The sequence below is a fragment of the Prinia subflava genome, chromosome 8, assembly GCF_021018805.1.
Source record: "Prinia subflava isolate CZ2003 ecotype Zambia chromosome 8, Cam_Psub_1.2, whole genome shotgun sequence".
Lineage (NCBI taxonomy): Eukaryota > Metazoa > Chordata > Aves > Passeriformes > Cisticolidae > Prinia > Prinia subflava.
Window position 1 is genome coordinate 14,969,929 of NC_086254.1, and position 25,770 is coordinate 14,995,698.

General features: G+C 57.6%; 2 protein-coding genes across 5 annotated transcripts; one reads left to right on the plus strand and one right to left on the minus strand.

Moving 5' to 3' along the window:
* Positions 1 to 341: 341 nt before the first annotated feature.
* Positions 342 to 4,613, plus strand: LOC134553473 (inactive serine/threonine-protein kinase PLK5-like). Of its 2 annotated transcripts, XM_063403173.1 has the most exons (8): positions 349 to 560; positions 853 to 960; positions 1,129 to 1,245; positions 2,018 to 2,147; positions 2,406 to 2,493; positions 2,670 to 2,765; positions 3,515 to 3,713; positions 4,399 to 4,613. In XM_063403173.1, the coding sequence occupies exons 1-8, from the start codon at positions 462 to 464 to the stop codon at positions 4,603 to 4,605; spliced, it is 1,044 nt and encodes a 347-aa protein (XP_063259243.1). In that variant the 5' UTR covers positions 349 to 461; the 3' UTR covers positions 4,606 to 4,613. The 2 variants fall into 2 exon arrangements, with proteins under 2 accessions (XP_063259242.1, XP_063259243.1); XM_063403172.1 differs by having other exon boundaries at positions 342 to 560; positions 853 to 1,245.
* Positions 4,582 to 25,563, minus strand: LOC134553471 (thimet oligopeptidase-like). 3 transcript variants are annotated; one of them, XM_063403166.1, is made up of 15 exons: positions 25,406 to 25,563; positions 24,630 to 24,833; positions 19,972 to 20,120; positions 18,858 to 18,965; positions 17,980 to 18,082; positions 17,743 to 17,903; positions 16,444 to 16,579; positions 14,476 to 14,842; positions 11,706 to 11,907; positions 9,105 to 9,291; positions 7,803 to 7,931; positions 6,937 to 7,073; positions 5,649 to 6,852; positions 5,414 to 5,491; positions 4,582 to 5,315 (listed from the first exon to the last, which is right to left on the minus strand). In XM_063403166.1, exons 1-13 carry the CDS (start codon positions 25,419 to 25,421, stop codon positions 6,697 to 6,699), a joined length of 2,055 nt encoding a protein of 684 aa, XP_063259236.1. In that variant the 5' UTR covers positions 25,422 to 25,563; the 3' UTR covers positions 4,582 to 5,315; positions 5,414 to 5,491; positions 5,649 to 6,696. The 3 variants fall into 3 exon arrangements, with proteins under 3 accessions (XP_063259236.1, XP_063259237.1, XP_063259238.1); XM_063403167.1 differs by lacking the exon at positions 5,414 to 5,491 and having other exon boundaries at positions 4,582 to 5,332; XM_063403168.1 differs by lacking the exons at positions 17,743 to 17,903; positions 17,980 to 18,082.
* Between the last annotated feature and the right edge of the window lie 207 nt (positions 25,564 to 25,770).

The window sequence follows — 25,770 nt, forward strand, 5'->3', positions numbered from 1 at the left end:
CCGCGTTATTAATATCCAGCCCCAAAGGTGCGCCCAGCCCTCCCCGGCCGCCCGTTAACCCTTGGGGGCCCGGAGCTCCGGCGGTCGGGAGGGGGCTGGTGGCGTCCCGGGGGGGCGCGGGTGCTGTAAAACAACATCAGGGTCCCCCCGGGACCCCCCCAGCCCCAGCGGCAGAGGGGAAGGGGCACCAGGACCCCCCTGCACGGTCGTGTCCCGATCTGGAACCCCTCCGGGGCTGGGCATCCCCGAGGGCCGGGACTCCCGAGGGGGTCTCCGCTTCGTCATCGGGGTCTTCTGGGGGGGCTTGGGGGGCCAGAGCGGTGGGTGTTGGGTGCCGGGGGGGGGATCCCAGCCCCCTTGGGCGCCGTGGGCACCCGCAGCCCGGAGCTGAAGGGGTTACAGCGGCGGGGTGCGGGTGTCCCTCCCTCGGGGTGTCCCCGGTGCCGGGCAGAGCGGGCGGGATGGGCTCGGGGGGCGCCGCGGCTGAGCCGCCCCCGGGCTGGCTCCTCCGGGACGAGGCCAGCGGGACGCTCTACAAGCGGGGACGGCTCCTGGGAGAGGTAAATCCCCCTCCGTGCCCCCCCGAGCCGCCCCAGCGCCCCCTCCCCGCTGGGCACCCGGGGGGGTCACACGCCCGCAACCCCCGGGTGTCCCCGAGGTGTCCCCCTCCCCAAGGGGGACCCACCCCATCCCCTCTGGGGAAGGGGAAACTGAGGCAGAGGACCGAGCCCCTGCAGCTCCGGTGCCCGGGGCTCCTGGCCCCACATCGAGAGGTACCTGGGTGGGCACCCCAACCCCCGGGACCCTCACCTGACCCCCCCCCGCTGCCCATTCCCACGGGGTCACTCGCAGGGCGCCTTCGGCCGCTGCTACCAGGTGACAGAGGTGACCAGCGGGCGGCGGTACGCGGCGAAGGCCATCCCGCGAGCCCGGCTGGCGGCTCCGGGCATCGGGGACAGGGTGAGTGCGGGGGGGACACTCCCCAGGGAGAGGGGACAGCGCCCACGGGGTCCCCGCGGAGCCCCACAGCCCCTGCCCGGGTCTCTGGGTGGGTTCCCGCCCCACCCCGGGGTCGTGCCCGGGGGTCCCCGGATCCCGAGGGTCCCCCCGGGGCTGCTGTCGGTACAGGTGGAGCGGGAGCGGGAGCTGCAGCGTCACCTGCGCCACCCGCACATCGTGCGCCTGCACGGGCACTTCGCCGACCGCGGCCACCTCTACCTGCTGCTGGAGCTCTGCAGCCGGGGGGTGAGAGCTGCGCCCCGAAACCGAGACCCTGAACCCCAAAACCGAGCCCCTGCACCCTGAAACTGAGCTCCTACACCCCGAAAATGAACCCCTGAACCCCAAAACCGAGCTCCTGAACCCCGAAAATGACCCCTGTGCCCCAAAACTGAGCCCAAACACCCCAAAACCGAGCCCCTGGACCCTGAATCTGAGCACCCTCAGGCCGGGGCTTCAGCAGGGCCCAGCCCGGTGCCTCGCTCTGTCCCCAGGCCCTGTCACTCCATCTCCGTCCTGGTCACTCTGTCCCCCGACCCCCTTCATTGTCCCCAGTCCCTCCTCACTGTCCCAGTCCCTGTCTCATTGTCCCCATCCCGTCTCATTGTCCCCATCCCCTGTCGCTGTCCCCATCCCCTGTCTCACTGTCCCCACCCCCTGTCTCATTGTCCCAGTCCCTGTCTCACTGTCCCCATCCCCTGTCACTCTGTCCCATCCCCTGTTGCTCTGTCCCCATCCCCTGTCTCACTGTCCCCCTCCCCTGTCACTGTCCCCAGTCCCTGTCTCATTGTCCCCCTCCCCTGTCACTGTCCCCAGTCCCTGTCTCACTGTCCCCCTCCCCTGTCGCTGTCCCCAGTCCCTCCTCACTGTCCCCAGTCCCTGTCTCATTGTCCCCATCCCCTGTCTCACTGTCCTCCTCCCCTGTCGCTGTCCCCAGTCCCTGTCTCATTGTCCCAGTCCCTGTCTCATTGTCCCCATCCCCTGTCTCACTGTCCCCCTCCCCTGTCGTTGTCCCCAGTCCCTCGCTGCCATCGTGCGGACCCGGGGCCGCCTGTCGGAGCCGGAGGTTCGGTTCTACCTGCGGCAGCTGCTCTCGGGGCTGGGATACCTGCACGGACACGGCCTGGTGCACCGGGACCTCAAACTGAGTGCGCAGGGCCGGGGGCACCGGGGGCGACCCGGGACACCGGGAAGTGACCGGAGGCACCGGGGGCGACCCGGGACACCGGGGGGCGACCCGGGACACCAGGGGTGACCCGGGACACCGGGGGTGACCCGAGGCACTGGGGGTGACCCGGGACACCGGGGGGTGACCCGGGACACCGGGGGTGACCCGAGGCACCGGGGGAGACCCGGGACACTGGGGGTGACCCTCGGGTGACACGATTCTGTCCCTCCCTCCACAGGCAACTTCTTGGTGACGGAGCGGATGCGGGTGAAGATCGCGGACCTGGGGCTGGCCCGGCGGGCGGCACCGCCCGGGCGGCGCTGGGGGTGAGCGGGGCCGGGGGGCTACGGGGGTCACCCTGGGGGTCAGCGGGGCCGGGGGGCTGCGGGGGTCACCCTGGGGGTCAGCGGGGCCGGGGGGCTGCGGGGGTCACCCTGCCCGTGTCCCTGAGGGTCACCTGGGCTGTGTCCCCGAGGGTCACCTGGGCTGTCCCTGCCCTCAGGGCGCTCTGCGGGACCCTCAGTTACCTGGCGCCGGAGGTGCTGGACCGCAGGGGACACGCGGTGCCCTCGGATATCTGGGCCCTGGGCTGTGCTGTGTGAGCGGGGAGGGGAGAGGGAGAGGGAGGGGAGAGGGAGGGGAGAGGGAGGGAGGGTGGGTGGGATGGGGGAGATGGAGGGTGAGGGGAGAGGGAGGAGAGGGAGAGGGAGGGGAGAGGGAGGGAGGATGGGATGAGGGGAGATGGAGGGAGGACGGAGGGCTGAAAGAAGATGGAGGCTGGAGGGAGGACAGGGGGTGATGCAAGGAGGACGGGAGGGTGGAAGGAGGATGGAGAGAGGACAGGGGGCCAGAGGGGGGCCAGGGACACTGCAGGGGGGACAGGGACGCTGCAGGGGGACAGGGACACTGGAGGGGGGACAGGGACACTGGAGGGGGACAGGGACACTGGAGGGGGGACAGGGACACTGGAGGGGGGACAGGGACACTGGAGGGGGCCAGGGACGCTGCAGGGGGACAGGGACACTGCGGGGGGACAGGGACACTGCAGGGGGGACAGGGACACTGGAGGGGGACGGGGACACTGGAGGGGGACAGGGACACTGCAGGGGGACAGGGACACTGCAGGGGGACAGGGACACTGCAGGGGGGACAGGGACACTGGAGGGGGACAGGGACACTGGAAGGGGACGGGGACACTGGAGGGGGGACAGGGACACTGCGGGGGGACAGGGACACTGCAGGGGGACAGGGACACTGGAGGGGGTCAGGGACGCTGCAGGGGGACAGGGACACTGCAGGGGGACAGGGACACTGCAGGGGGACAGGGACGCTCCCGGTCCCTCCCAGGTACACGGCGCTGACCGGGCACGCCCCGTTCGAGGCCCGCCGCCGCCCGGAGCTGTTCCGGCGCATCCGCGGCGCTCGGTACCCGCTGCCGGCCCAGCTCTCGCCCCGCGCCCGCGCCCTCCTCGCCCGCATGCTGGAGCCCGAGCCCGCGGAACGGGCCAGCCTGGAGGGCGTGCGGGGACACCCCTTCCTCACAGAGGTGAGCGGCTGGGGACACGGGGACACTGAGGGATAGGGGGGGACACGGGGGGGACACTGAGAGACAAGGGGGGGACACTGAGGTACACTGAGGGACACAGGGGGGTCATGGGGGGGACACTGAGGGACAGGGGTGGACACGGGGGGGACACGGGGGACACTGAGGGACACGGGGTGTTCATAGGGGGGACACTGAGTGACCCTGAGGGATGGGGGGGGACACTGAGGGACACAGGGGGGTCAATGGGGGACACTGAGGGACACGGGGGGGTCACTGAGGGACACTGAGAGACAAGGGGGGGACACTGAGGGACACTGAGGGTTGGGGGGACACGGGGGGGACACTGAGGGATATGGTGGGGACACTGAGGGACACAGCAGGGACACTGAGGGACACTGAGGGACAAGGTGGGGACATGGTGGGGACACTGGGGGACACGGGGGGGGGACACTGAGGGACACGGGGGGGAACACTGAGGGACACGGGGGGGACACTGAGGGGACACTGAGGGACAGTGAGGGACACGGGGGGGACACTGAGGGACACGGGGGGGACACTGAGGGGACACTGAGGGACAGTGAGGGACACGGGGGAGACACTGAGGGACAGTGGGGACACTGAGAGACAAGGGGGGGACACTGAGGGACACTGAAGGACACGAGGGGTCACCAGCTGTCCCCCCCAGGGTTTCACGCCCCGCACGCTGTCACCCCGCGCCTGCCACTCCGTGCCCATCTTCGTGGGACAGGAGCCCCTGTGCCGGCTCCTGCGGGGGCTGCGGTGCTGGCGGGGGTGTGGCTGTGTCCCTGTCACCTCTGTCACCCCTGGGGGCGGCCGCGCCCCTCCCCGAAGGAGCCGAGGCCGAACATCCGCGGAGGAAAACCTTTATTAGTGCTGGGAACCGTCTAAAATCCAGCCATGGGAACAAGCGGGGCGGGACGTGACCAGTACGAACGGCACACACACACACACACACACCAGTTTGCCCTTAAAACTGTTAACAGGAAAAAAAACCAAAAAAACAACCCCGAAATCCAAACCCACCCCCCAAAAAAGGAGCTCTCTTCCCTGCCAGCCTGGGGTGGGGATGGGAGGTGCAGCTCCACGTCCCGGGGACGCTGGAGAGGGGACAGAGGGAGCCGTGGGCTGGGAAGGAGGGAGGAAAGTGCGTGGTTTCCCTGCTGGGCTTCGTTTCTCTCTCTCTGGAGAGAAGAGTCGGAGAAAACGAGGAAAGCTCAGTAAAACAGGACACTAAAAACACCCGGGGGCCGCCCGGCCACGCCTCCGACACGGAGCTGGGGGGGACAAGGACAAGATGCTCCAGGTGGCCCCAGCGAGCACCAAGTGGCACAGGGGACAGTCCAGGGGGCAGGGAGGTGGCAGCAGCGACCTTGTCTGCACCAGGGGGGAGCCTCATCCCAGCTGGTGACAAAGAGGGAACAGGGACAGCCTGCAGTGGCTGGGGTGGTGGTGGTCACTCATGTCCCCAAGCCACGGCGGAGTGGCAGGGATGGATCCCACAGCCCTCAAACCTCACACGGTGCCCCCGAGGCTGGAAGGGGTGGGACACAAATCCCTGCTCCCCCCGGAGCTCCTCAGACCCTCTGGAGCTCCTCAGCCTCCCCTGGAGCTCCTCAGCCCCTCCTGGAGCTCCTCAGCCCCTTCTGGAGCTCCTCAGCCCCTCCTGGAGCTCCTCAGACCCTCTGGAGCTCCTCAGCCCCTCCTGGAGCTCCTCAGCCCCTCCTGGAGCTCCTCAGCCCCTCCTGGAGCTCCTCAGCCTCCCCTGGAGCTCCTCAGCCCCTCCTGGAGCTCCTCAGCCCCTCCTGGAGCTCCTCAGACCCTCTGGAGCTCCTCAGCCCCTCTGGAGCTCCTCAGCCCCTCCTGGAGCTCCTCAGACCCTCTGGAGCTCCTCAGCCCCTCCTGGAACTCCTCAACCCCTCTGGAGCTCCTCAGCCCCTCCTGGAGCTCCTCAGCCCCTCCTGGAACTCCTCAGCCCCTCTGGAGCTCCTCAGCCCCTCCTGGAGCTCCTCAGCCCCTCCTGGAGCTCCTCAGCCCCCGAGGAAGCCGCCCCAAACCTTTCCCAAGCCAAACCCAGCCTCTGCCCTGTTGTGCCACCACAGCCTGTGCCACGCAGGGTCTGGGGCACGCTGGGGACAGCCCGGGGCAGGTGACACAGCCCGGGCTGGCTGCTGTCCCTGCCCGTGGCGCCACAGCCCAGCTCAAGGCCTGGCACGAGGCCCAGGGGTATTTTTATCCCGGGATTTGTGTTGTTTGAAGCTGTCAGCTCCGTGTTTTCAGTCATAAACACCGACCTTCCCCTGTCCCAGCCCGGCTCGGAGCTGACAGCAACAGCAACAGCCTCAGCTGCCACGGCCTTGAGCCCCGGGCTGGCCTGGGGTGGCCCCAGGGTGGCCCCGAGATGGCCCTGGGACATCTGGCAGCACACAGAGGCCATGTCCCCCTGTCCTGGGAACGCCTGCGCCGGCCACCTCTGTCCCCTGCCAGGCAGGAGGGTCCCCGAGGGGCTCAGGGCAGGAGGTCCCAGTCAGTTCCCTCTGGGTTTGGAGCTCTGGGATCTCCCCATCTTTGCAGCACAGCCAAGAGCTGCCCAAAGATGGGGAGAGAGGGACTGTCCCTGCCCTGGTGACAGCTGGGGCACAAACCAAGCCAAGGTGGCAACAGCAACAAAAACAACGAGGCTTCTTAAAAGAGAAGGGATTTAAAAACAAAGCTTCAAGTTTGGGAACTCCTCTCCCCCTCCTCCCCGGCTCCCAACGAGGCCAAAACTCACCCTGGTGCAGAAATCAGGTTCAAAACTCAGCCAAATGCTGCGGGCCACCCCCAGCCCCGAGGGGACAGGGGCACGTCACCTCTGTGTCACCATTCCAGGCTCCCACAGCCCACGAGGGGCAGCTCCAGGCAGTGGTGGCCCGGGGGGTGTTTGGTGACAGCAGCCGGGCGGGGGTGGCCAGGAAGGGCCACCTCAGGCTGAAGGCACCGAGCTGCTCTCCACCTTCAGTCCCTTGCTGGCCAGGAACGCGTCCTGCTTGGGCTCCCTGCCCAGGAACCTCCTCAGCATGTCCGACGCGTCCACGGAGCCTCCGGGGCGCAGGATGCACCTCCTGTAGTCCATGCCCACCTGTGGGGGCACAGGGGCACGGCTGGGACCCCCAGCCCGGCTCTGCCCACCACTGGCACGCACAGAAACCCCCCCTGGCCCTACCTTGCAGTTCATGATGCCCTCCTGCTTGAAGCGGGTGTGGAACATGTCCATGGAGTACACCTCGCTCCACAGGTAGCCGTAGTACTGCGCGTCGTAGCCGCCCGCCAGGTGGCCGAAGGTGGCCGGCATGTTGGTACCTGAGGGGACACGAGGGGTTAAAAAGGGAATAAAAATCACCCTGCAGCGCTGGCACAGAAGGTGCTGGCACAGCTCAAGGTGGTGGAGAGCTGGAGGCAAAAAAATTTGGGTTTTCTGTGCTAAAAGGCACCGAGGCAGGAACTGAGGCTGTGGAGCTTCCCCCAGATTGAGGGGGGTTGTGGCTGTGTGGTTTGAATGGTGTTGTGTGATCTCATAGGGTGAAAAATGTAGAATTTGAGGTTTTAGTATATGTAAATATGTATTATTTAGTAATATATTATTTAGGAATAAATATGGGGCAATATGGAGGATTTTGGGTGTTGTCTAAGTCCTTCTTCACCTTCTTCTTCTTGGTTTTGGTGGTTTTTTCTAATTGGGTGAAAAAGGTTTCATTGTGGACCTTGTGTGGTCAATTATTGAGTCAAAAGTATAAATAATAGAGGTGTCATCTCGTTATTGGGTAATTAGCACTTAAATAACCTTGGAAAGAGTTAGAGACACCTCAATTTTCTACCTTGTTAGCCAGAGCTCACAAATGGTGAGACTGTAACACAGATAAGGATTAATAAACACAAAAAACTGCGACTCCCATGTGTTAATCCCAGCTCTAACAGGAAGAAAAGGAGATAAAAACCCCACACCAAAGGGAGGAACTTCCTTTTGCAGCCCAGCAGGAGCTGTCCCCAGCCCAGAGGGCCCCGCAGAGGGCAGGGAGGGTGGCACCGTACCTGGGGTGGCGGGGACACCCAGCACCTCCTCACAGAGCCGGGCAAACACCTCCACGGGGTCGGCCTTGGTCTGCGTGTGCAGAGCCTGGTCCACCTTGGCCAGGACGATCTGGCGCAGGTTGAAGAGCCCTGGAGCCAAGAGGAGGAGGAGGAGGAAGAAGAGGAAGAGGGGGAAGAGGAAGAGGAGGAAGAAGAGGAAGAGGGGGAAGAGGGGGAAGAGGGGGAAGAGGAGGAAGAGGGGGAAGAGGGGGAAGAGGAGGAAGAGGAGGAAGAGGAGGAGAAGGAGGAAGAGGAGGAAGAGGAGGAAGAGGAGGAAGAGGAGGAAGAGGAGGAAGAGGGGGAAGAGGAGGAAGAGGGGGAAGAGGAGGAAGAGGAGGAAGAGGAGGAAGAGGAGGAGAAGGAGGAAGAGGAGGAAGAGGAGGAAGAGGAGGAAGAGGAGGAAGAGGGGGAAGAGGGGGAAGAGGGGGAAGAGGGGGAAGAGGGGGAAGAGGGGGAAGAGGAGGAAGAGGAGGAAGAGGAGGAGGCAAAGTGAGGCTGGAAGGGGCAGCAGGGGCCTCACGGAGGCTGCTGCCCGCTGCTGGTTTCAGTAGGGAGGGATCATATGGGGATAAAAAATAAAACCCGAACCCAAACACAAACACACAACCTAAGACTAAGCCTGAACCTAAACCTAACCCTAACCCTAACCCTAACATTAATAGGACCTTAACCTAACCCTAAAACCACACCCTAACCCAAATCCAAACGCAGACCCACATCCTAAGCCTAAACCTAACCCCTAATCCTAACCTTAACCCCCAACCGTAACTCTAACCCTAACCCCTAAACCCTAACCCTAACCTCTAAACCATAATCCTAACCTTAACCCCAACCCAAACCCACACCCTAAAACTAATCCTAACCCTAACCCCAACCCAAACCCACACCCTAAGACTAAGGCTAAACCTAACCCTAACCCTAACCCAAACCCACACCCTAAAACTAATCCTAACCCTAACCCCAACCCAAACCCACACCCTAAGACTAATCCTAACCCCAACCCACACCCTAACCCTAACCCTAACCCTAACCCAAACCCACACCCTAAAACTAATCCTAACCCTAACCCCAACTCAAACCCACACTCTAAGACTAATCCTAACCCTAACCCTAACCCTAACCCTAACCCTAACCCTAACCCTAACCCTAACCCTAACCCTAACCCTAACCCTAACCCTAACCCTAACCCTAACCCTAACCCTAACCCTAACCCTAATCCTAACTCTAACCCTACCCCACGCCCCGGCCCATGCCACCCCTCACCGGTGTTGGCCTGCCGGGAGCGGATGAGTTTGTCCAGCAGCTCGTCGGGGATGGCGCTGCCGGTGCGGTAGTGGCGGCTCATGCGCAGCAGCGGCTCCTTCTCCCACACCCAGTTCTCCAACATCTGCGACGGCGCCTCCACGAAATCCCGCTCCACGTGTGTGCCACTGAACATGGCAAACTCGGCCTGGGGGACACGGCTGGGATAAACAACCCTAACCCTGACCCTAACCCTGACCCTGACCCAAAATCCCGCTCCACGTGTGTGCCACTGAACATGGCAAACTCCGCCTGGGGAACACGGCTGGGATAAACAACCCTGACCCTGACCCTAACCCTAACGCTAACCCTAACCTTAACACCTGACCCAAACCCTGACCCTAACCCTGACCCAAAATCCCGCTCCACGTGCGTGCCACTGAACATGGCAAACTCGGCCTGGGGGACACGGCTGGGATAAACAACCCTAACCCTGACCCTGACCCTAACCCTAACCCTAACCCTAACCCTAACCCTGACCCTGAGACTGACCCTAACCATGACCCTAACCCAAAATCCCGCTCCACGTGTGTGCCACTGAACATGGCAAACTCCGCCTGCGGGACACGGCTGGGATAAACAACCCTGGAGATCCCAGGACAGCCTAACCCTGACCCTGAGCCTGAGACTGACCCTAACCCAAACCCTAACCCTGACCCTAACCCTAACCCTAACCCTAACCCTAACCCTAACCCAAAATCCCACTCCATGTGCGTGCCACTGAACATGGCAAACTCGGCCTGGGGGACACGGCTGGGATAAACAACCCTGGAGACCCTCAGTGATCCCAGGCCAGCCTAAACCTGGCCCTAACCCTAACCCTGAGCCTGAGCCTAACCCTGACCCTAACCCAAACCCTGACCCAAATCCTAACCCTAACCCTAACCCAAACTCCTGCTCCACGTGTGTGCCACTGAACATGGCAAACTCCGTCTGCATTCGTGAGCTCCTCCTGGTTTGCTGAGCGCTTTTTGTTCATACTAAAGTAGAAGTGTGCATCTTCTCATGCTCATTAATGTAAACAGGAGATCATGGTTTGTAAATATTTTGTAAATATTGTTTTGAATTCCTTCTCCAAGAGAAGGGGAGGTTGAATGAGAGCCTCCTTGACCAATGTGGGTGAGAGGTGGGAATGCCCACTCTCCAATCCATGGGCACCTTGCTAGAAATTATAATAGGAAGGAATAAACAAAGCAGGAGGATTTCTCCCTGCTGCTCTGATCTCCCCAAACTCTGGACTCTGTGTGTCTTTCTGGCGAGGCTCACAGCGATATTGAGGAACATGGCCAGAATGAACCCCCTGGAGCCCCCCCAGTGATCCCAAACCTTAGAGGGCTTTGGAGGAATGTTTAACCCCCCTGGAGCCCCCCCAGTGATCCCAAACCTCAGGGGGCTTTGGAGGAATGTTTGATCCCACTGGAGCCCCTCCAGTGATCTCAGGCCAGCCTAACCCTGACCCTAACCCTAACCCTGAGCCTAACCTTAACCCCTGACCCTAACCCTGAGCCTGACCCTGACCCTAACCCTGAGCCTGAGCCTAACCTTAACCCCTGACCCTAAATCTGAGCCTGATCCTAACCCTGAGCCTGAGCCTAACCTTAACCCCTGACCCTAACCCTGAGCCTGACCCTAACCCTAACCCTGAGCCTGAGCCTAACCTTAACCCCTGACCCTAACCCTGAGCCTGAGCCTGACCCTAACCCTGAGCCTGAGCCTAACCTTAACCCCTGACCCTAACCCTGAGCCTGACCCTGAGCCTGACCCTAATCCTAAACCGGACTCTAACCCTGACTTTAACCCTGACCCTGACCCCTGACCCTAATCCTGACCCCTGACCCTAATCCTGACCCTAACCCAGACCCTGACCCAAACCCTAATCCTGACCCTGACCCTAACCCTGACCCCTGACCCTAATCCTGAGCCTGACCTTAACCCTGACCCTGACCCTGACCCTAACCCTAATCCTGACCCTAACCCTGACCCTAACCCTGACCCTGACCCTAATGTCCAGCCTGGGGCAGTGGAATTTGGGCTTTAGGGTCCCGTTAACCCCAAGCACCCCGGGATTCCCTGCTCTCCCCTCCTGTGTCTCCTCAGGGAGGTGGAGCCCGCCTTTGAAGCACAGAGATCTTTCTTTGCTTTTTAGGTAGTTTTACCTAGCTAGGGCAGAAAACTGCTTTATTTCCCTTTTTCTTGGGACTCCTTAAATCTGCTCTGCACTGAAAACCCCACAGAAGCACTGAGGGGGTCTGGACTCCAGAGGGGCTGGGACTGATAAAAACTGAGTGAGCTGAGCCACCCACAGCAAAGATTTCCCCGTGATCTCTCTTCAGAGCAGTGAGAGGTTTTATTATTTCATATTATTCACTCTTTATGCTTGTGGGCATTTTATTTGTTAAATAAAGAGATTTTTCCAGGAAGTCTTTTCCCTCCTGGCTGGGGAGAGGAGTTGCTTTTGTTTGCACTTGAGTTTGCTTTCCAGAGTGACCCCAAATTCAGAATTTCCTCCCAAATTCGAACAGGGGGGAAAACCCAACCCACACCAGAGCGGGGAGGCCTCACCTGGGAGCAAAGCTGGTGCATGACGTGCCCAAACTCATGGAAATAAGTCTCCACCTCGTCGTGCTGCAGCAGGGAAGGCGCGTCCGGCGTGGGTTTGGTGAAGTTGGCGACCATGGCGGCCACCGAGATCTGGCGAGTGGCGTCCGGCAGGAGGCAGCCGGGCTGGAGGCCGAAGCAGGCGGCGTGGCCGTACTTCCCTTCCCTGGGGAGGGAGGAGAGGCTCAGGGATCCTCAAAAATATCGAGGAGAGCTCAGGGATCCTCCAAAAGAGCGAGGAGAGGCTCAGGGATCCTCAGAAAGATCAAGGAGAGGCTCAGGGATCCTCCCAAAGATCGAGGAGAGCTCAGGGATACTCCCAAAAGATTGAGAGCCCCAGGGATCTTCCCAAAAGACCAAGGAGAGGCTCAGGGATCCTCCAAAAGAACGAGGAGAGCTCAGGGATCCTCCAAAAGCCACACACAGCCACGGCGTGGCCGTACTTCCCTTCCCTGGGGAGGGAGGAGAGGCTCAGGGATCCCCCAAAAGATCAAGGAGAGCTCAGGGATCTTCCCAAAAATCGAGGAGAGGCTCAGGGATCCTCAAAAAGAGCAAGGAGAGCTCAGGGATCCTCCAAAAGAGCGAGGAGAGGCTCAGGGATCCTCCCAAAAGATCCAGGAGAGCTCAGGGATCCTCCCAAAAGATCAAGGAGAGGCTCAGGGATCCTCCAAAAGAGCGAGGAGAGGCTCAGGGATCCTCCAAAAGATCAAGGAGAGGCTCAGGGATCCTCCCAAAGAGCAAGGAGAGGCTCAGGGATCCTCAGAAAGATCAAGGAGAGGCTCAGGGATCCTTCCAAAAGATCAAGGAGAGGCTCAGGGATCTCCCAAAAGCCACACACAGCCACGGCGTGGCCGTACTTCCCTTCCTTGGGGAGGGAGGAGAGGCTCAGAGATCCTCAAAGAGAGCAAGGAGAGGCTCAGGGATCCTCCAAAAGATCGAGGAGAGCTCAGGGATCCTCCAAAAGATCGAGGAGAGGCTCAGGGATCCTCCCAAAAGAGCAAGGAGAGGCTCAGGGATCCCCCAAAAGATTGAGAGCCCCAGGGATCTTCCCAAAATATCAAGGAGAGGCTCAGGGATCCTCCAAAAGATCAAGGAGAGGCTCAGGGATCCTCCAAAAGAGCAAGGAGAGGCTCAGGGATCCTCCCAAAAGATCCAGGAGAGCTCAGGGATCCTCCAAAAGATCAAGGAGAGGCTCAGGGATCTCCAAAAGATCAAGGAGAGGCTCAGGGATCTCCCAAAAGATCCAGGAGAGGCTCAGGGATCGTCCCAAAAGAGCAAGGAGAGGCTCAGGGATCCTCCAAAAGCCACACACAGCCACGGCGTGGCCGTACTTCCCTTCCCTGGGGAGGGAGGAGAAGCTCAGGGATCTCCCAAAAGATCAAGGAGAGCTCAGGGATCCTCTCAAAGATCCAGGAGAGGCTCAGGGATCTCCCCAAAGCCACACACAGCCATGGCCCCCTCCCTGTGGTGCTCAGTGACCCCCTCTGATTTTTCTGGGGCTGAGAGATTTGAGCCTGCTAGGAGCTGCTGACTTTTTTCTCCTTTTTTTTTCTCAGGAAAGCTTCTTCTCAAAATAATCTTGGCAAACGACTCTCCTTTCTCAAAACAATCTGTTCTCCAGGTGGTGTTTTGCTTTTCTAGTCAAAAAAAACCCCATTTTAGCTGCTTTTCTAGTTTAACCAATGGGATTGGGGAGGTGTTGTTCCTATTCACCAATCATGTATGGGAACACCTTATAAAAAGTTGTAAGAATTAGACAATAAAGCTTCTCTGTGCTCTTTGCCTTTTGAAATATTTGGAGTCTTTTTTTTTGTGTGTCCTACAGTGACAGTGACACCCCCTTGGTGACACCCCTGCCTCAGCACACGGCGCCCCCTCCCCTCCACAAATCTGGTATTGGAGTCTAGAACATTCCTCTGGCCACCCTGGAGGGTTTGGAGACCGGACAGGGGGTCTGGGGTCTGCACAGGGGGTCAGAGCCTCACACAGAGCCCAGGAGGGCACTGCCTCTGATCCCTGCCATGGCAGTGAATGCCCACAATGTACCAAGAATCACAAGCTGGGAGAATTCAAAATAAGCAGTATTTAGTTTATCATAGAATGTAAATGTAGAATCCAGGATTCTCAGTATATGGGGCTGAAGACACAAGCTGGAGGAATTGGGGAGTGGCCCCTGTGCTCCTTGTTCTTGCTCTCATCCCCCATTTTGTGCTGAGTTGGATTTTAGGGATTGGTTTAGAGTAGAAATGACCTGTTAGCATAGGTAGTAAATATTGGTATGATTGGTGTAAATTAAAAGTTCATTGTGGACAGTGGTTGGATCAGGGGAATGGTACAAAAGGTCTGGGACCCTCTGACCCGCCCAGTCCCCCGCGTGTCCTGCTCTGCTGGGGACACCTGGCAGAGCAGAGAAAGAATTAAGAATTAAGAATTAAGATAATGTACCCTGCCAGAGCTGAGAAAGAACTGAGATAATGAAGAATAAACAACCTTGGAAATGTGCACTGGAGGACTCAGCTTGTTGTCTCTACCTCTGGTGTGAAACACTTGGGGCAAAGAGAAGACTGAAAACCTGATTAACTCTGAGAACAGCAACCTTGGGGGAACCCTGAGCACCTTGGGGAACACCAACCCCAAGGAGAATCTCAGGGAAAATTAACCCTGAGAATCTGGAACCTTCTTTTCCTCAGTCCCTGCCCCCCTGGCCCTGGATTTCCCCCTCCCCAGGCCTCACCGTGGGTACAGGTCCAGGTAGAACTTCCCGATGGTCTCCCCGGACGCCGTGTCCTTCACGGTGTAGAGCTGCACGTCCTCGTGCCACACCTGAGCCTTCTCCTCCAGGTGGAAGGTGAGGCCCAGCAGCTCCTGGTAGATGGCCAGGAGCCCCGTGGTGACCACCTGCATGGGGAAATACTCCTTGAGCAGGTTCTGGTCCACGCTGTACTTGGTCTCCTCCACCTGGTTCATGTAGTAGCGCATGTCCCAGGCGTTGATGCGGTTGTCGAAGTCCAGCCCGCGCTTCTCGCACTCCTTCCTCTTCAGATCCAGGATCACAGCCCGCTCCTTCTCCCCCAGGGGCTTCAGCTTCTGGGCCAGCTCATCTGGGGGAGGAGGGCAGGGTTGGTGTTGGAGTCTAGAACATCCCTCGGGCCGCCCTGGAGGGTTTGGAGACCGGACAGGGGGGTCTGGGGTCTGTCCAGGGGGTCTGGGATCTGTACAGGGGGGTCTGGAGTCTGTCCAGGGGGGTCTGGGATCTGTACAGGGGGTCTGGGGTCTGTACAGGGGGTCTGGGGTCTGTCCAGGGGGGTCTGGAGTCTGTCCAGGGGGGTCTGGGATCTGTACAGGGGGTCTGGGATCTGTCCAGGGGGTCTGGGATCTGTACAGGGGGTCTGGGGTCTGTCCAGGGGGTCTGGGGTCTGTACAGGGGGGGTCTGGGGTCTGTCCAGGGGGTCTGGGATCTGTCCAGGGGGGTCAGTTAGACCCACACAGATCCCAGGAGGACACTGACTCTGATCCCTGCCATGGCAGTGAACACTCACATGCAGGAAGAATCACAAATCCTAAGAATTTAGAATAAGTAGCGGATGGTTTATTATAGAATATAAATATAGAAATTAGGATTCTCAGTATATGGGGCTGAAGACACAAGAGGGAGGAATTGGGGAGTGGCCCCTGTGCTCCTTGTTCTTGCTCTCGTCCCCCATCTTGTGCTGAGTTGGTTTAGAGTAGAACTGACGTGTTAGCATAGGTAGTAGGTATTGGTACAATTTTGTAAATAAAAAGTTCATTTTGGACGGTGGTTGGGTCAGGGGTACTGTACATAAGGGGATCTCTGATCCACCCAGTCCCCCGCGTGTCCTGCTCTGCTGGGGACACCTTGCAGAGCTGGGACAGAACTGAGATCAGGGACCCTGCCAGGGAGGCCTGGCAGAGCTGAGAAAGAACTGAGATAATGAGGAATAAACAACCTTGGAAATGTGCACTGGTGCACTCAGCTTGTCGTCTCTACCTCTGGTGTGAAACACCCAGGGCAAAGAGAAGACTGAAAACCTGATTAACTCTGGGAACAGCAACCCAGGGGAAACTCCCAGGGAACAGCAACCCTGGGAAAAACCTTATCACCTTGGGGCCAGCAACCCCAAGGAGAATCTCAAGGAAAATATAACCTTGAGAGGGCTGAAGAGACAAGATGGAGGAATTGGGGAGTGGCCCCTGTGCTCCTTGTTCTTGCTCTCATCCCCCATTTTGTGCTGAGTTGGGTTTTAGAGATTGGTTTAGAGTAGAAATGACCTGTTAGCATAGGGAGTAGACATTGGTAAAATTTTGTAAATAAAAAATACGTCTCAGACAGTGGTTGGGTCAGGGGTACTGTACATAAGGTGTGGGGCTCTCTGACCCGCCCAGTCCTGCTCTGCTGGGGATGCCCTGCAGAGCTGAGAAAGAACTGAGATAATGAAGAATAAACAACCTTGGAAATGTGCACTGGGGACTCAGCTTGTCGTCTCTGCCTCTGGTGTGAAACACCCAGGGCAAAGAGAAGCCTGAAAACCTGATTAACTCTGGGAACAGCAACCTTGGGGGAACCCTGAGCACCTTGGGGAACAGCAACCCCAAGGAGAATCTCAGGGAAACAATAACCTTGAGAGGTTGGGCTGTGGGCTCAGAGCAGCACAGGCTGTCCCCGGGGCGCCCCAGGCCGTACCAAGGAACGTGGCCACCGTGCGGCTGCTCTTGGCCATGTTCATCTCCAGCACGAAGTCGGCGTGGGTGCTGAAGCCCAGCAGATTTGCCTTCTGAGCCCTCAGGTCCACCAGCTCCTTCAGGATCAGGCAGTTCTCCTGCAAGGCACAGAGTGAAGCACATGGGGAGAAGGGAAAAATTGTGTTTTATCCTCCTTCCTGCCACAGTCAGCATTAAATGCTCGAAATAAAATCCTCAATGAGCAGAATTCCAACAGGAAAGAAACCCAAACCCCAGGGGAGATCCGCTGGGTGCCTGTTGCCATGAGCTTTTCCTGTATGCCAAGTGTTCATATTGAAGGAGAATATGCAGCCTTTCTCATGCCTGTTCATGTAAACACTGGCTGTGTTTAGCTAACTGTCTCTCTTTGTTTATATATTTCTAGATGGAAGGAATAAAGGTAATAAAGTTTGGCCAGTGGAATTGAAAGGTGGGACTTTAATCCTCCAATGGATGGACATCATAGGAGGTGTATATAAATTTCTTTTTGTAAATAAACTGCAGGAGATCCTGCCTGTCACAGTGGACACGGGAAGAACCACACGAGGACACGCTGGTGAGCCAAGCAGGAAAAAGGGGTGAGTTTATTTACAAAACAAAGTTTTATACATTTCCCATGGTGCCCGTGGATTGGAGGATGGAATTCCACCTCTCAATCCACGTTGGTCGAGCTAACTGTCAATCACATTTCTCTTCTTACTTAGAAATATGTAAACAATAAAAGACAGTTAGCAAAACATGGCCAGTGCTTATAGTAGAAAATGTGATAAGGTGAAATTTCTGACTCTAATATGAAGAATATAACAGAAGGCTTAAAAAAGTCTTTAAACCAGGGTGACACCTGCCTACTGCCCGGATCTGCTCACAACCCAGAAAATGTCTCCTGAGTTCCTCTCTTATCTTCAGAACCAGGTGCAGCAGGTGCCCACCTGTCACCCTGGTTTTGAAGACTTTTTTAAGCCTTCTGTTATATTCTTCATATTAGAGTCAGAAATTTCACCTTATCACATTTTCTACTATAAACACTGGCCATGTTTTGCTAACTGTCTTTTATTGTTTACATATTTCTAAGTAAGAAGAGAAATGTGATTGACAGCTCGACCAACGTGGATTGAGAGGTGGAATTCCATCCTCCAATCCACGGGCACCATAAAAAATGTATAAAACTTTGTTTTGTAAATAAACTCGCTCTCTTTTCCTGCTTGGCTCACCAGCGTGTCCTCGTGTGGTTCTCCCCGTGTCCACTGTGACACCCACCCACCTCTTTGCACCTGGAGTTGAACATCTCCTCCACCTTCCTCCTGGTCTCGGGCACGTAGCATTTCTTCAGCAGGGGGAAGTAATGCGGGTACTTGAGGGTGACCTTCAGCTTCCCGTCCTCCGTCTTCTCCAGCGAGTTCAGGAAATCCTCAGGGAGCCCCCCTGGGAAAAGAGCAGCCAGGGAGAGCTCAGGAATCTCCAGGAATGCTCTGGGATCACCCCGTGCACTCCTCCATACCTAACTCCTCTCTGGAGAAGGGCAGGAAGGTGGTGTCCTCGTTGAGGTTCTTGTTGAAGTCTATGCACAGCACGCTCAGCTTTTTCTTGATGGCTTTGATTTTCTTCAAAATGTAAAAACAGGAGAGAAGTCAGAGCCAGGAGCTGTCCCCACCCTGCTGGGCTGCCCAGCACTGAGCCTGCCCTTGGCTCTGAGCCAGCCTGAATTAATTTTGGTGTGCAGGGAGCCAGGAAAGGCTCCCTGGGGTCACACCTGGCAGGATCAGCCACCTCAGCAAGGTCCTGCCTGTCCCCTGCTGCCTCAGGAGCTGCAGGTGTTGCAGTAACAACCTGCTCTCTCCTCATTTCACCTTTTCCTCTGGTTTTAACCCCGTTTTGGGTTCCTCTGCTGGTGCATGGTGAGAAAGGAGGCCCCTGAGCAGCTCAGCCACCCCCTCGCCCCAACTCCAGCCCTTGGCACGTGGGGATCTGGGGCTAATTCCCCAATTTCAGCTCCCCAGGAATTCCTTCACTCCCACTTTGTTCCTAGGGATGGAAAGGAAGGAGTGGGGGCAGGAGACATCACCCAAAATCACCGGAATCAGGGGCAAAACCCAAACCTGAGCCTCAGACCCTGCCCTGAGCCCTGCCAGGGCCCCTCTCCCTGTGACAGGGACACGGGGGAATGGATTCAGACTGACAGGAAGGAGGATTAAATGGGATATTAGGAAAAAATTCCTTCCTGTGAGGCTGGGGAGGCCCTGGCACAGATTTCCCAGAGGAGCTGTGGCTGCCCCTTCCCTGGAAGCGTCCAAGGCCACCTTGGGGCCACCTGGGACAGTGGAAAATGGACTTTAGGGTCCCTTCAACCCCAACCACGCCGGGATTCCGTGCTCTCACCTCCTGTGTCTCCTCGGGGAGGTGCAGCCCGTTCCTCTTCCCCAGCTTGATCAGCCTCTCCAGGTACCTCTTTGCCTCGGGCTTCAGGGCTGCGCTCTCTGCTTTCTCCTGGAAGGAGAAAAGGAATTTCCTCGTCCTCAGGGAGCTGCAGGATCAGGAGCTGCAGGAGGTTGGGAGTTCTGGGAGCACCAGAGATGATGGAAACACCCCCAGGGAAGGCTCTGGTGGTTCCTCTGTCACCTCCTGGACTGCTTTAAACACGTCACCTTCGTGCCACATCAGCATTTTGGGGGGGAATTAGTGCTAAGGTGGGTTGGATTTACCAACAGCAAAGGGGAGGTGAAGGCTCTGAGAAGGGACAGAGCCCTCGATCTCAAATTTCCTACCCCTCACTGTCACAGAATCACAGAATCCCAGAATCCCAGAATCACAGAGTCACAGAGTCACAGAGTCACAGAATCACAGAATCAATCACAGAATCACAGAATCACAGAATCACAGAATCAATCCCAGAATCCCAGAATCACAGAGTCACAGAGTCACAGAATCACAGAATCAATCACAGAATCCCAGAATCCCAGAATCCCAGAATCCCAGAGTCACAGAGTCACGCAATCACAGAATCACAGAATCAATCACAGAATCCCAGAATCAATCACAGAATCACAGAATCACAGAATCAATCACAGAATCACAGAATCAATCACAGAATCACAGAATCAATCACAGAATCACAGAATCCCAGAATCACAGAATAATGAGGTTGGAAGAGACCTCTAAGATCATCAAATCCAACCTATGCCTTAACACCTCAACTAGACTATAGCACTAAATGCCATGTCCAGTCTTTTTTTAAACACATCCAGAGATGGTGACTCCACCACCTCCCTGGCAAGACAATTCCAGTGCTTTATCACTCTTTCAGTGAAGAATTTTTTCCTAATATCCAACCTGTACCTTCCCTGTGTCCCCTTGTCCTGCCATTGCTGCCCGGTGGCAGAACACGTCACCGCCCTGCCCCACATCCCTCCCTCCTCAGCTCTGCCACGGGGGAAAAGGATCTGCTGGAGTGCCAGGGGGGCTCCAGTGCCACACCTGGTGACAGGGGACGCACCTGGAGCCACACGATCCTCTGGTACACGTCCTGCCTCATGCTCATCTCCACGTCGAACTCCGAGAGCTTCTTGTCGGCCTCGGTGCTGGCGGCGCGGATGGCCTTGCAGGGGGACACGTGCTGGGGGAAGTCCAGCATGTTCCTACGGACTGGGAGCACAGGGGGGGACTGGGATGGTGGGGTCACGTCCCAGTGCATGCCCAGAGCCCGGCTGGGAGCTCCAGAACCGGCCTGGCAGCTCCAGAACCCGGCTGGCAGCTCCAGAACCGGGCCAGAAGCTCCAGAACCCGGCCAGAAGCTCCAGAACCAGGCCTGGCAGCTCCAGAGCCGGCCTGGCAGCTCCAGAACCATCCTGGCAGCTCCACGGCCGGGCTGGCAGCTCCAGGGCCTCCCTGGCAGCTCCAGAGCTGGGCTGGCAGCTCCAGAACCATCCTGGCAGCTCCAGAACCATCCTGGCAGCTCCAGAACCATCCTGGCAGCTCCAGAGCCTCCCTGGCAGCTCCAGAGCCGGGCTGGCAGCTCCAGAGCCTCCCTGGCAGCTCCAGAACCACCCTGGCAGCTCCAGAACCGGCCTGGCAGCTCCAGAACCAGGCCTGGGAGCTCCAGAACCATCCTGGCAGCTCCAGAACCAACCTGGCAGCTCCAGAACCATCCTGGCAGCTCCAGAACCATCCTGGCAGCTCCAGAACCAGGCTGGCAGCTCCAGAGCCTTTCCCACACACGGTAAGGGAGAGTTGGGATCTCACTCAGGTTTTTGGCCCTTCCCTGCTGGATTCCCACCACAATCCTCCTCCCAAAATCCACGGGAATTCTGTGCCTGCCAGCCCCCCACAGGAGGTTTGGGGTGTCCTGTGCAGGGCTGGGAGCTGGACCCAATGAATTCCATCCCTCCTGATCCAGCAGCTCCTTCACAGCTCCAGGTGGGACAATCCTGTCCTGCAGACCCCTCCCTAAAATCCAGCAGGGCCCTGCCCTGCCACAATTCCAGTTGGGAAAACTGGGAGAACATTCCCTGCTGCTCTCCCTGCACAAAGCTCCACCAGCAGCACTCCAGGTGCTCTGCAGGCACCTGGATCCTCCCCCAGGAGCTGCTGGACAGGGAAATGCTGACAGTCCTGCTGAGCTGAACATTCCTCCTGCTGAGCAAGAGGAATTGTTGTTTTTTTTCTGTTATTTTAGGAAAAAAGAACAGGGGGAGGAGGAGGATGGGGCTGCTCCCCGCCCCAGACAGCTCCAGCACAGGTGTCACGAGGAGGGGCTGCCTGAATTGTCACCCTGCTGCAAATAATTGTCCAGAAAGACACCAAAACAGCACGGTTTTGGAAAAAAAATAAATCCCAGCAGGATTTACCCCCCTGTAAAAAATCAGAGCAGTATTGCTGTATTACTGTTCCAAAAAATGCCAGTAGGATTTACTCTCCCAAATATCACAGCAGGATTTACCCCCTAAAAAATCAGAGTAGGATTTACTCCCCAAAAAATCACAGTGGGATTCACTCTCCTAAAAAATCACAGCAAGAATTACTCTCCCAAAAAATCCCAGGGGGATTTACTCCCCCAAAAAATCACAGTGGGATTTACTCCCCCAAAAAATCACAATGGGATTTGCTCTCCCAAAAAATCGCAGCAGGATTTACTCTCCAAAAAAATCCCAGCAGGATTTACTCCCAAAAAAATCACAGTGGGATTTACTCCCCAAAAAATCACAGTGGGATTTACTCCCCAAAAAGTCACAGTGGGATTTACTCCCCAAAAAGTCACAGTGGGATTTACTCCCAAGAAAATCCCAGCAGCATTTACACCCCAAAAACATCACAGTGGGGTTTACTCTCCCAAAAAATCGCAGTGGGATTTGCTTTCCCAAAAAAAACCCAGCATGATTTACTCCCCAAAAAATCACAGTAGGATTTACTCCCAAGAAAATCCCAGCAGGATTTGCTCTCCCAAAATATCACAGTGGGATTTGCTCCCCAAAAAATCCTAGCACGATTTATTCTTCCAAAAAAACCCCAGCAGGACATACTCCCCAAAAAGCACAGTGGGATTTGCTCTCCCAAAACATTGCAGTGGGATTTGCTTTCCCAAAAAATCCCAGCAGGATATGCTCTCCCAAAAAAATCCCAGTGGGATTTACTCCCAAAAAAATCCCAGCAGGATTTACTCCCCAAAAAATCACAGTGGGATTTGCTCTCCCAAAAAAATCCCAGCAGGATTTAGTCTCCCAAACAATCCCAGCACAATTAACTGTCCCAAAAAATCCTAGCAGGATTTATTCTTCTAAAAAATCCCCAGCAGGACATACTCCCCAAAAAGCACAGTGGGATTTGGTCTCCCAAAAAATCGCAGTGGGATTTGCTTTCCCAAAAAGTCACAGTGGGATTTGCTCTCCAAAAAAATCCCAGCGGGATTTACTCCCCAAAAAATCACAATGGGATTTGCTCTCCCAAAAATTCCCAGCGGGATTTATTCACCCCAAAAATCCCAGTGGGATTTACTCCCAAAAAAATCCCAGCAGGATTTGCTCTCCCAAAAATCCCAGTGGGATTTACTCCCCAAAAATTCCTAGCAAGATTTACTCCCCAAAAAATCACAATGGGATTTGCTCTCCCAAAAAATCCCAGTGGGATTTATTCACCCCAAAAATCCCAGTGGGATTTGCTCTCCCTAAAAAACCCAGCAGGATTTACTCCCCAAAAAAATCACAGTGGGATTTACTCCCAAAAAAATCCCAGCAGGATTTACTCCCCAAAAAATCGCAGTGGGATTTAGCTCTCCCTAAAAAAACCCAGCAGGATTTACTCCCAAGAAAATCCCAGCATGATTTACTCTCCCCAAAAATTCCCAGCAGGAAACAAGGCACACGTTATTATTTCTGCCTGGCCCCAGGGAGAGAGGAGGAAGGAGCTGAGAATTCCTTGGATTTTTTCTGCCATTTGTTCCTGCTGGTGCCACACGAAAGCCGGGACAGCCTTGGGAGCTGTCCTTGGGTCAATTTGCTCTCCCAAATCTGCTCTTTGTGCTGTATAAACATTAACTGGGAGAAAACCCAACATTGTGCTGGCAGCCGGCGGGGAGGGAAAAGCAGGTGACAGCAAAAATAAAAAAATCCATCAAAAATTCTAAATAATCACGGAATGGGCTGGAAGCGACCTCAAAGTTATGGGCAGGGACATCTTCCACTAATCCCGGGTGGCTCCTTGGACACTTCCAGGGATGGAGCAGCCACAGCTCCTCTGGGAATTCCATCCCAGCCCCTCCCAGGCAGGAATTCCTTCCCAAAATCCCACCCAAATCTCCCTTTTTCCAGTTTAAATCCATTCCCTGTGTCCTGTCTGTCCATCTCTCATCTCAAATCCCTCTGCAGCTCTCCTGGAGCCACTTTAGGTCCTGGAAGTGACCCCAAAGTGGAGGAGTTTCATTTTTCCCACCTTTCCTTGGGCATTTCCAGGGATGGAGCAGCCACAGCTCCTCTGGGAATTCCAGCCCAGCCCCTCCCCACCCTCCCAGCCAGGAATTCCTTCCCAAAATCCCACTCAAATCTTCCTTTGTTCAGTCTGAATCCATTCCCTGCATCCTGTAATCCCATCCCTCACCCCAAATCCCTCTCCAGCTCTCCTGGAGCCCCTTTAGACCCTGGAATTTCTCCCTGGAGCTTCTCCGACCTTTCCCTGGACACTTCCAAGGACCAAAGCTCCTCTGGGAATTCCATCCTGTTCCCTCAGCACCCTCCCAGCCAGGAATTCCTTCCCAAAATCCCACACAAATCTTCCTTTGTTCAGTTTAAATCCATTCCCTGCGTCCTGGAATTTGATCCCTCATCCCAAATCCCTCTCCAGATCTCCTGGAGCCCCTTTAGGTTCTGGAAGTGGCCCCAAGTTGAGAAGTTTCTCTTTTCCAGCCTTTCCTTAGGCACTGCCAGGGATCCAGGGGCAGCCACAGCTCCTCTGGGAATTCCATCCCATTCCAGCCAGGAATTCCTTCCCAAAATCCCACCCAAATCTCCCTTTTCCCAGTCTGAATCCATTCCCTGTGTCCTGGAATTTGATCCCTCACCCCAAATCCCTCTCCAGCACTCCTGGAGCCCCTTCAGACCCTGGAATTGCTCCCTGACCTTTCCTTGGACACTCCCAAGGATCAAAGCTCCTCTGGGAATTCCATCCTGTTCCCTCAGCACCCTCCCAGCCAGGAATTCCTTCCCAAAATCCCACACAAATCTTCCTTTGTTCAGTTTAAATCCATTCCCTGCGTCCTGGAATTTGATCCCTCATCCCAAATCCCTCTCCAGATCTCCTGGAGCCCCTTTAGGTTCTGGAAGTGGCCCCAAGTTGGAGGAGTTTCATTTTTCCAGCCTTTCCTTGGACACTCCCAGGGATCCAGAGGCAGCCACAGCTCCTCTGGGAATTCCATCCCATTCCAGCCAGGAATTCCTTCCCAAAATCCCACCCAAATCTCCCTTTTCCCAGTTTAAATCCATTCCCTGCATCCTGGAATCCCATCCCTCACCCCAAATCCCTCTGCAGCTCTCCTGGAGCCCCTTTAGACCCTGGAATTGCTCCCTGACCTTTCCTTGGACACTCCCAAGGACCACAGCTTTTCTGGGAATTCCACCCCAGCCCCTCACCTCCAGCGATTCCTCCCCATTATCGCGACATCCCTACCTGTGTATTCCACCTCCACGTCCGCCAGGGCTTTGAGGGTGTTCTCGTAGGAGACCTCCCCGCGCTCCTGCGCTCCCACGCGGTCGTACACGAGCTTGGTGCTCTCGGTGAGCTCCGCGGCCATGGCCTCGATCTGCTCGGCCGTCAGGTCCCAGCGCAGCTGGCTGGCCACCAGCCGCGGCGCCTGGCTGTCCACCACATTCCCTTGATTTTAGGAATAAAAAAAAGCACGGGGAGGAGGAATATGGAGCGGGTCAGCTCCGGGGAGTGCGCGGAGCCGCGGGCAGCGCGGGTATTTTGGGAATTTGCGGCTGGGTGGATAAATCCTGCACCGAAACCCGACCCCGTGCGCCGCCGGGAGCCCGGGCCAAGGCTGTCCCTGCTCGGGGACAGGGCCGTGGGGCACGGAGGTGACTCGGGGGGAAGAGGAGGGCACGGGCGCCCTGAGGGGCTGCCCCCAGCCCGGTTCTGCTGCCCCGGCCCGGCGCTTCTGCCCCCGGCCCGGCTCCGCTGCCCCCGGCCCGGCTCTGCTGCCCCCGGCCCGTTCCTGCTGCCCCCGGCCCGGTTCTGCTGCCCCCAGCCCGGTTCTGCTGCCCCCGGCCCGGTGCCGCTGTTCCCAGCCCGCTCCCACTGACCCCGGCCCGGCTCCGCTGCCCCCGGCCCGGCTCCGCTGCCCCCGGCCCGGCTCCGCTGCCCCCTCCCTCTCCCCTCCGCCGCTCTCCCCACGCCGTTCCAGCCCCTCGCGCCTCTCCCGGTGCTCCCGGTGCCGCCGGTACCTGTCGGCGGGGCCATGTCGGCGGTGCCGGCGGTCCCGGAGGCCCCGCGGTGCTGACGAGGCCGGGCGGAGCGCGGGCCGGCCCCACGCACCGAGCATGTGCCCCGAGCGGGGCATGCCGGGAGCCTGGAGGACCGGGCCGCTCCCGCCTCGCCGGGGCCTCACCGGGACCTCACCGGGACCTCACCGGGACCGGGGAGAGGGGGCGGCTCATCCCCGCCGCGACCCTCCGAGCCCACCGGGAGCGGCCCCGGGGCGGGCGCGGGGCGGGCGCGGAGCATCCCCGGGTCCCGCCCGCCCGTTCCCATGGCAACGCCCCCGCGCGTTGCCGTGACAACGCCGCATCTCTATGGTACCCGTGGGGGC

Coding starts and splice junctions, on each gene's coding strand:
- LOC134553473 (XM_063403172.1), top strand. CDS start 462: ATGGGCTCGGGGGGCGCCGCGGCTGAGCCGCCCCCGGGCTGGCTCCTC. Junction 561..852: donor GGGGACGGCTCCTGGGAGAG/GTAAATCCCCCT, acceptor GGTCACTCGCAG/GGCGCCTTCGGCCGCTGCTA. Junction 3,714..4,398: donor GACACCCCTTCCTCACAGAG/GTGAGCGGCTGG, acceptor TGTCCCCCCCAG/GGTTTCACGCCCCGCACGCT.
- LOC134553471 (XM_063403167.1), bottom strand. Junction 16,580..17,742: donor TCAACTCCAGGTGCAAAGAG/GTGGGTGGGTGT, acceptor TGTGCCTTGCAG/GAGAACTGCCTGATCCTGAA. Junction 7,074..7,802: donor GGGTGTCCCCGCCACCCCAG/GTACGGTGCCAC, acceptor GTGTCCCCTCAG/GTACCAACATGCCGGCCACC.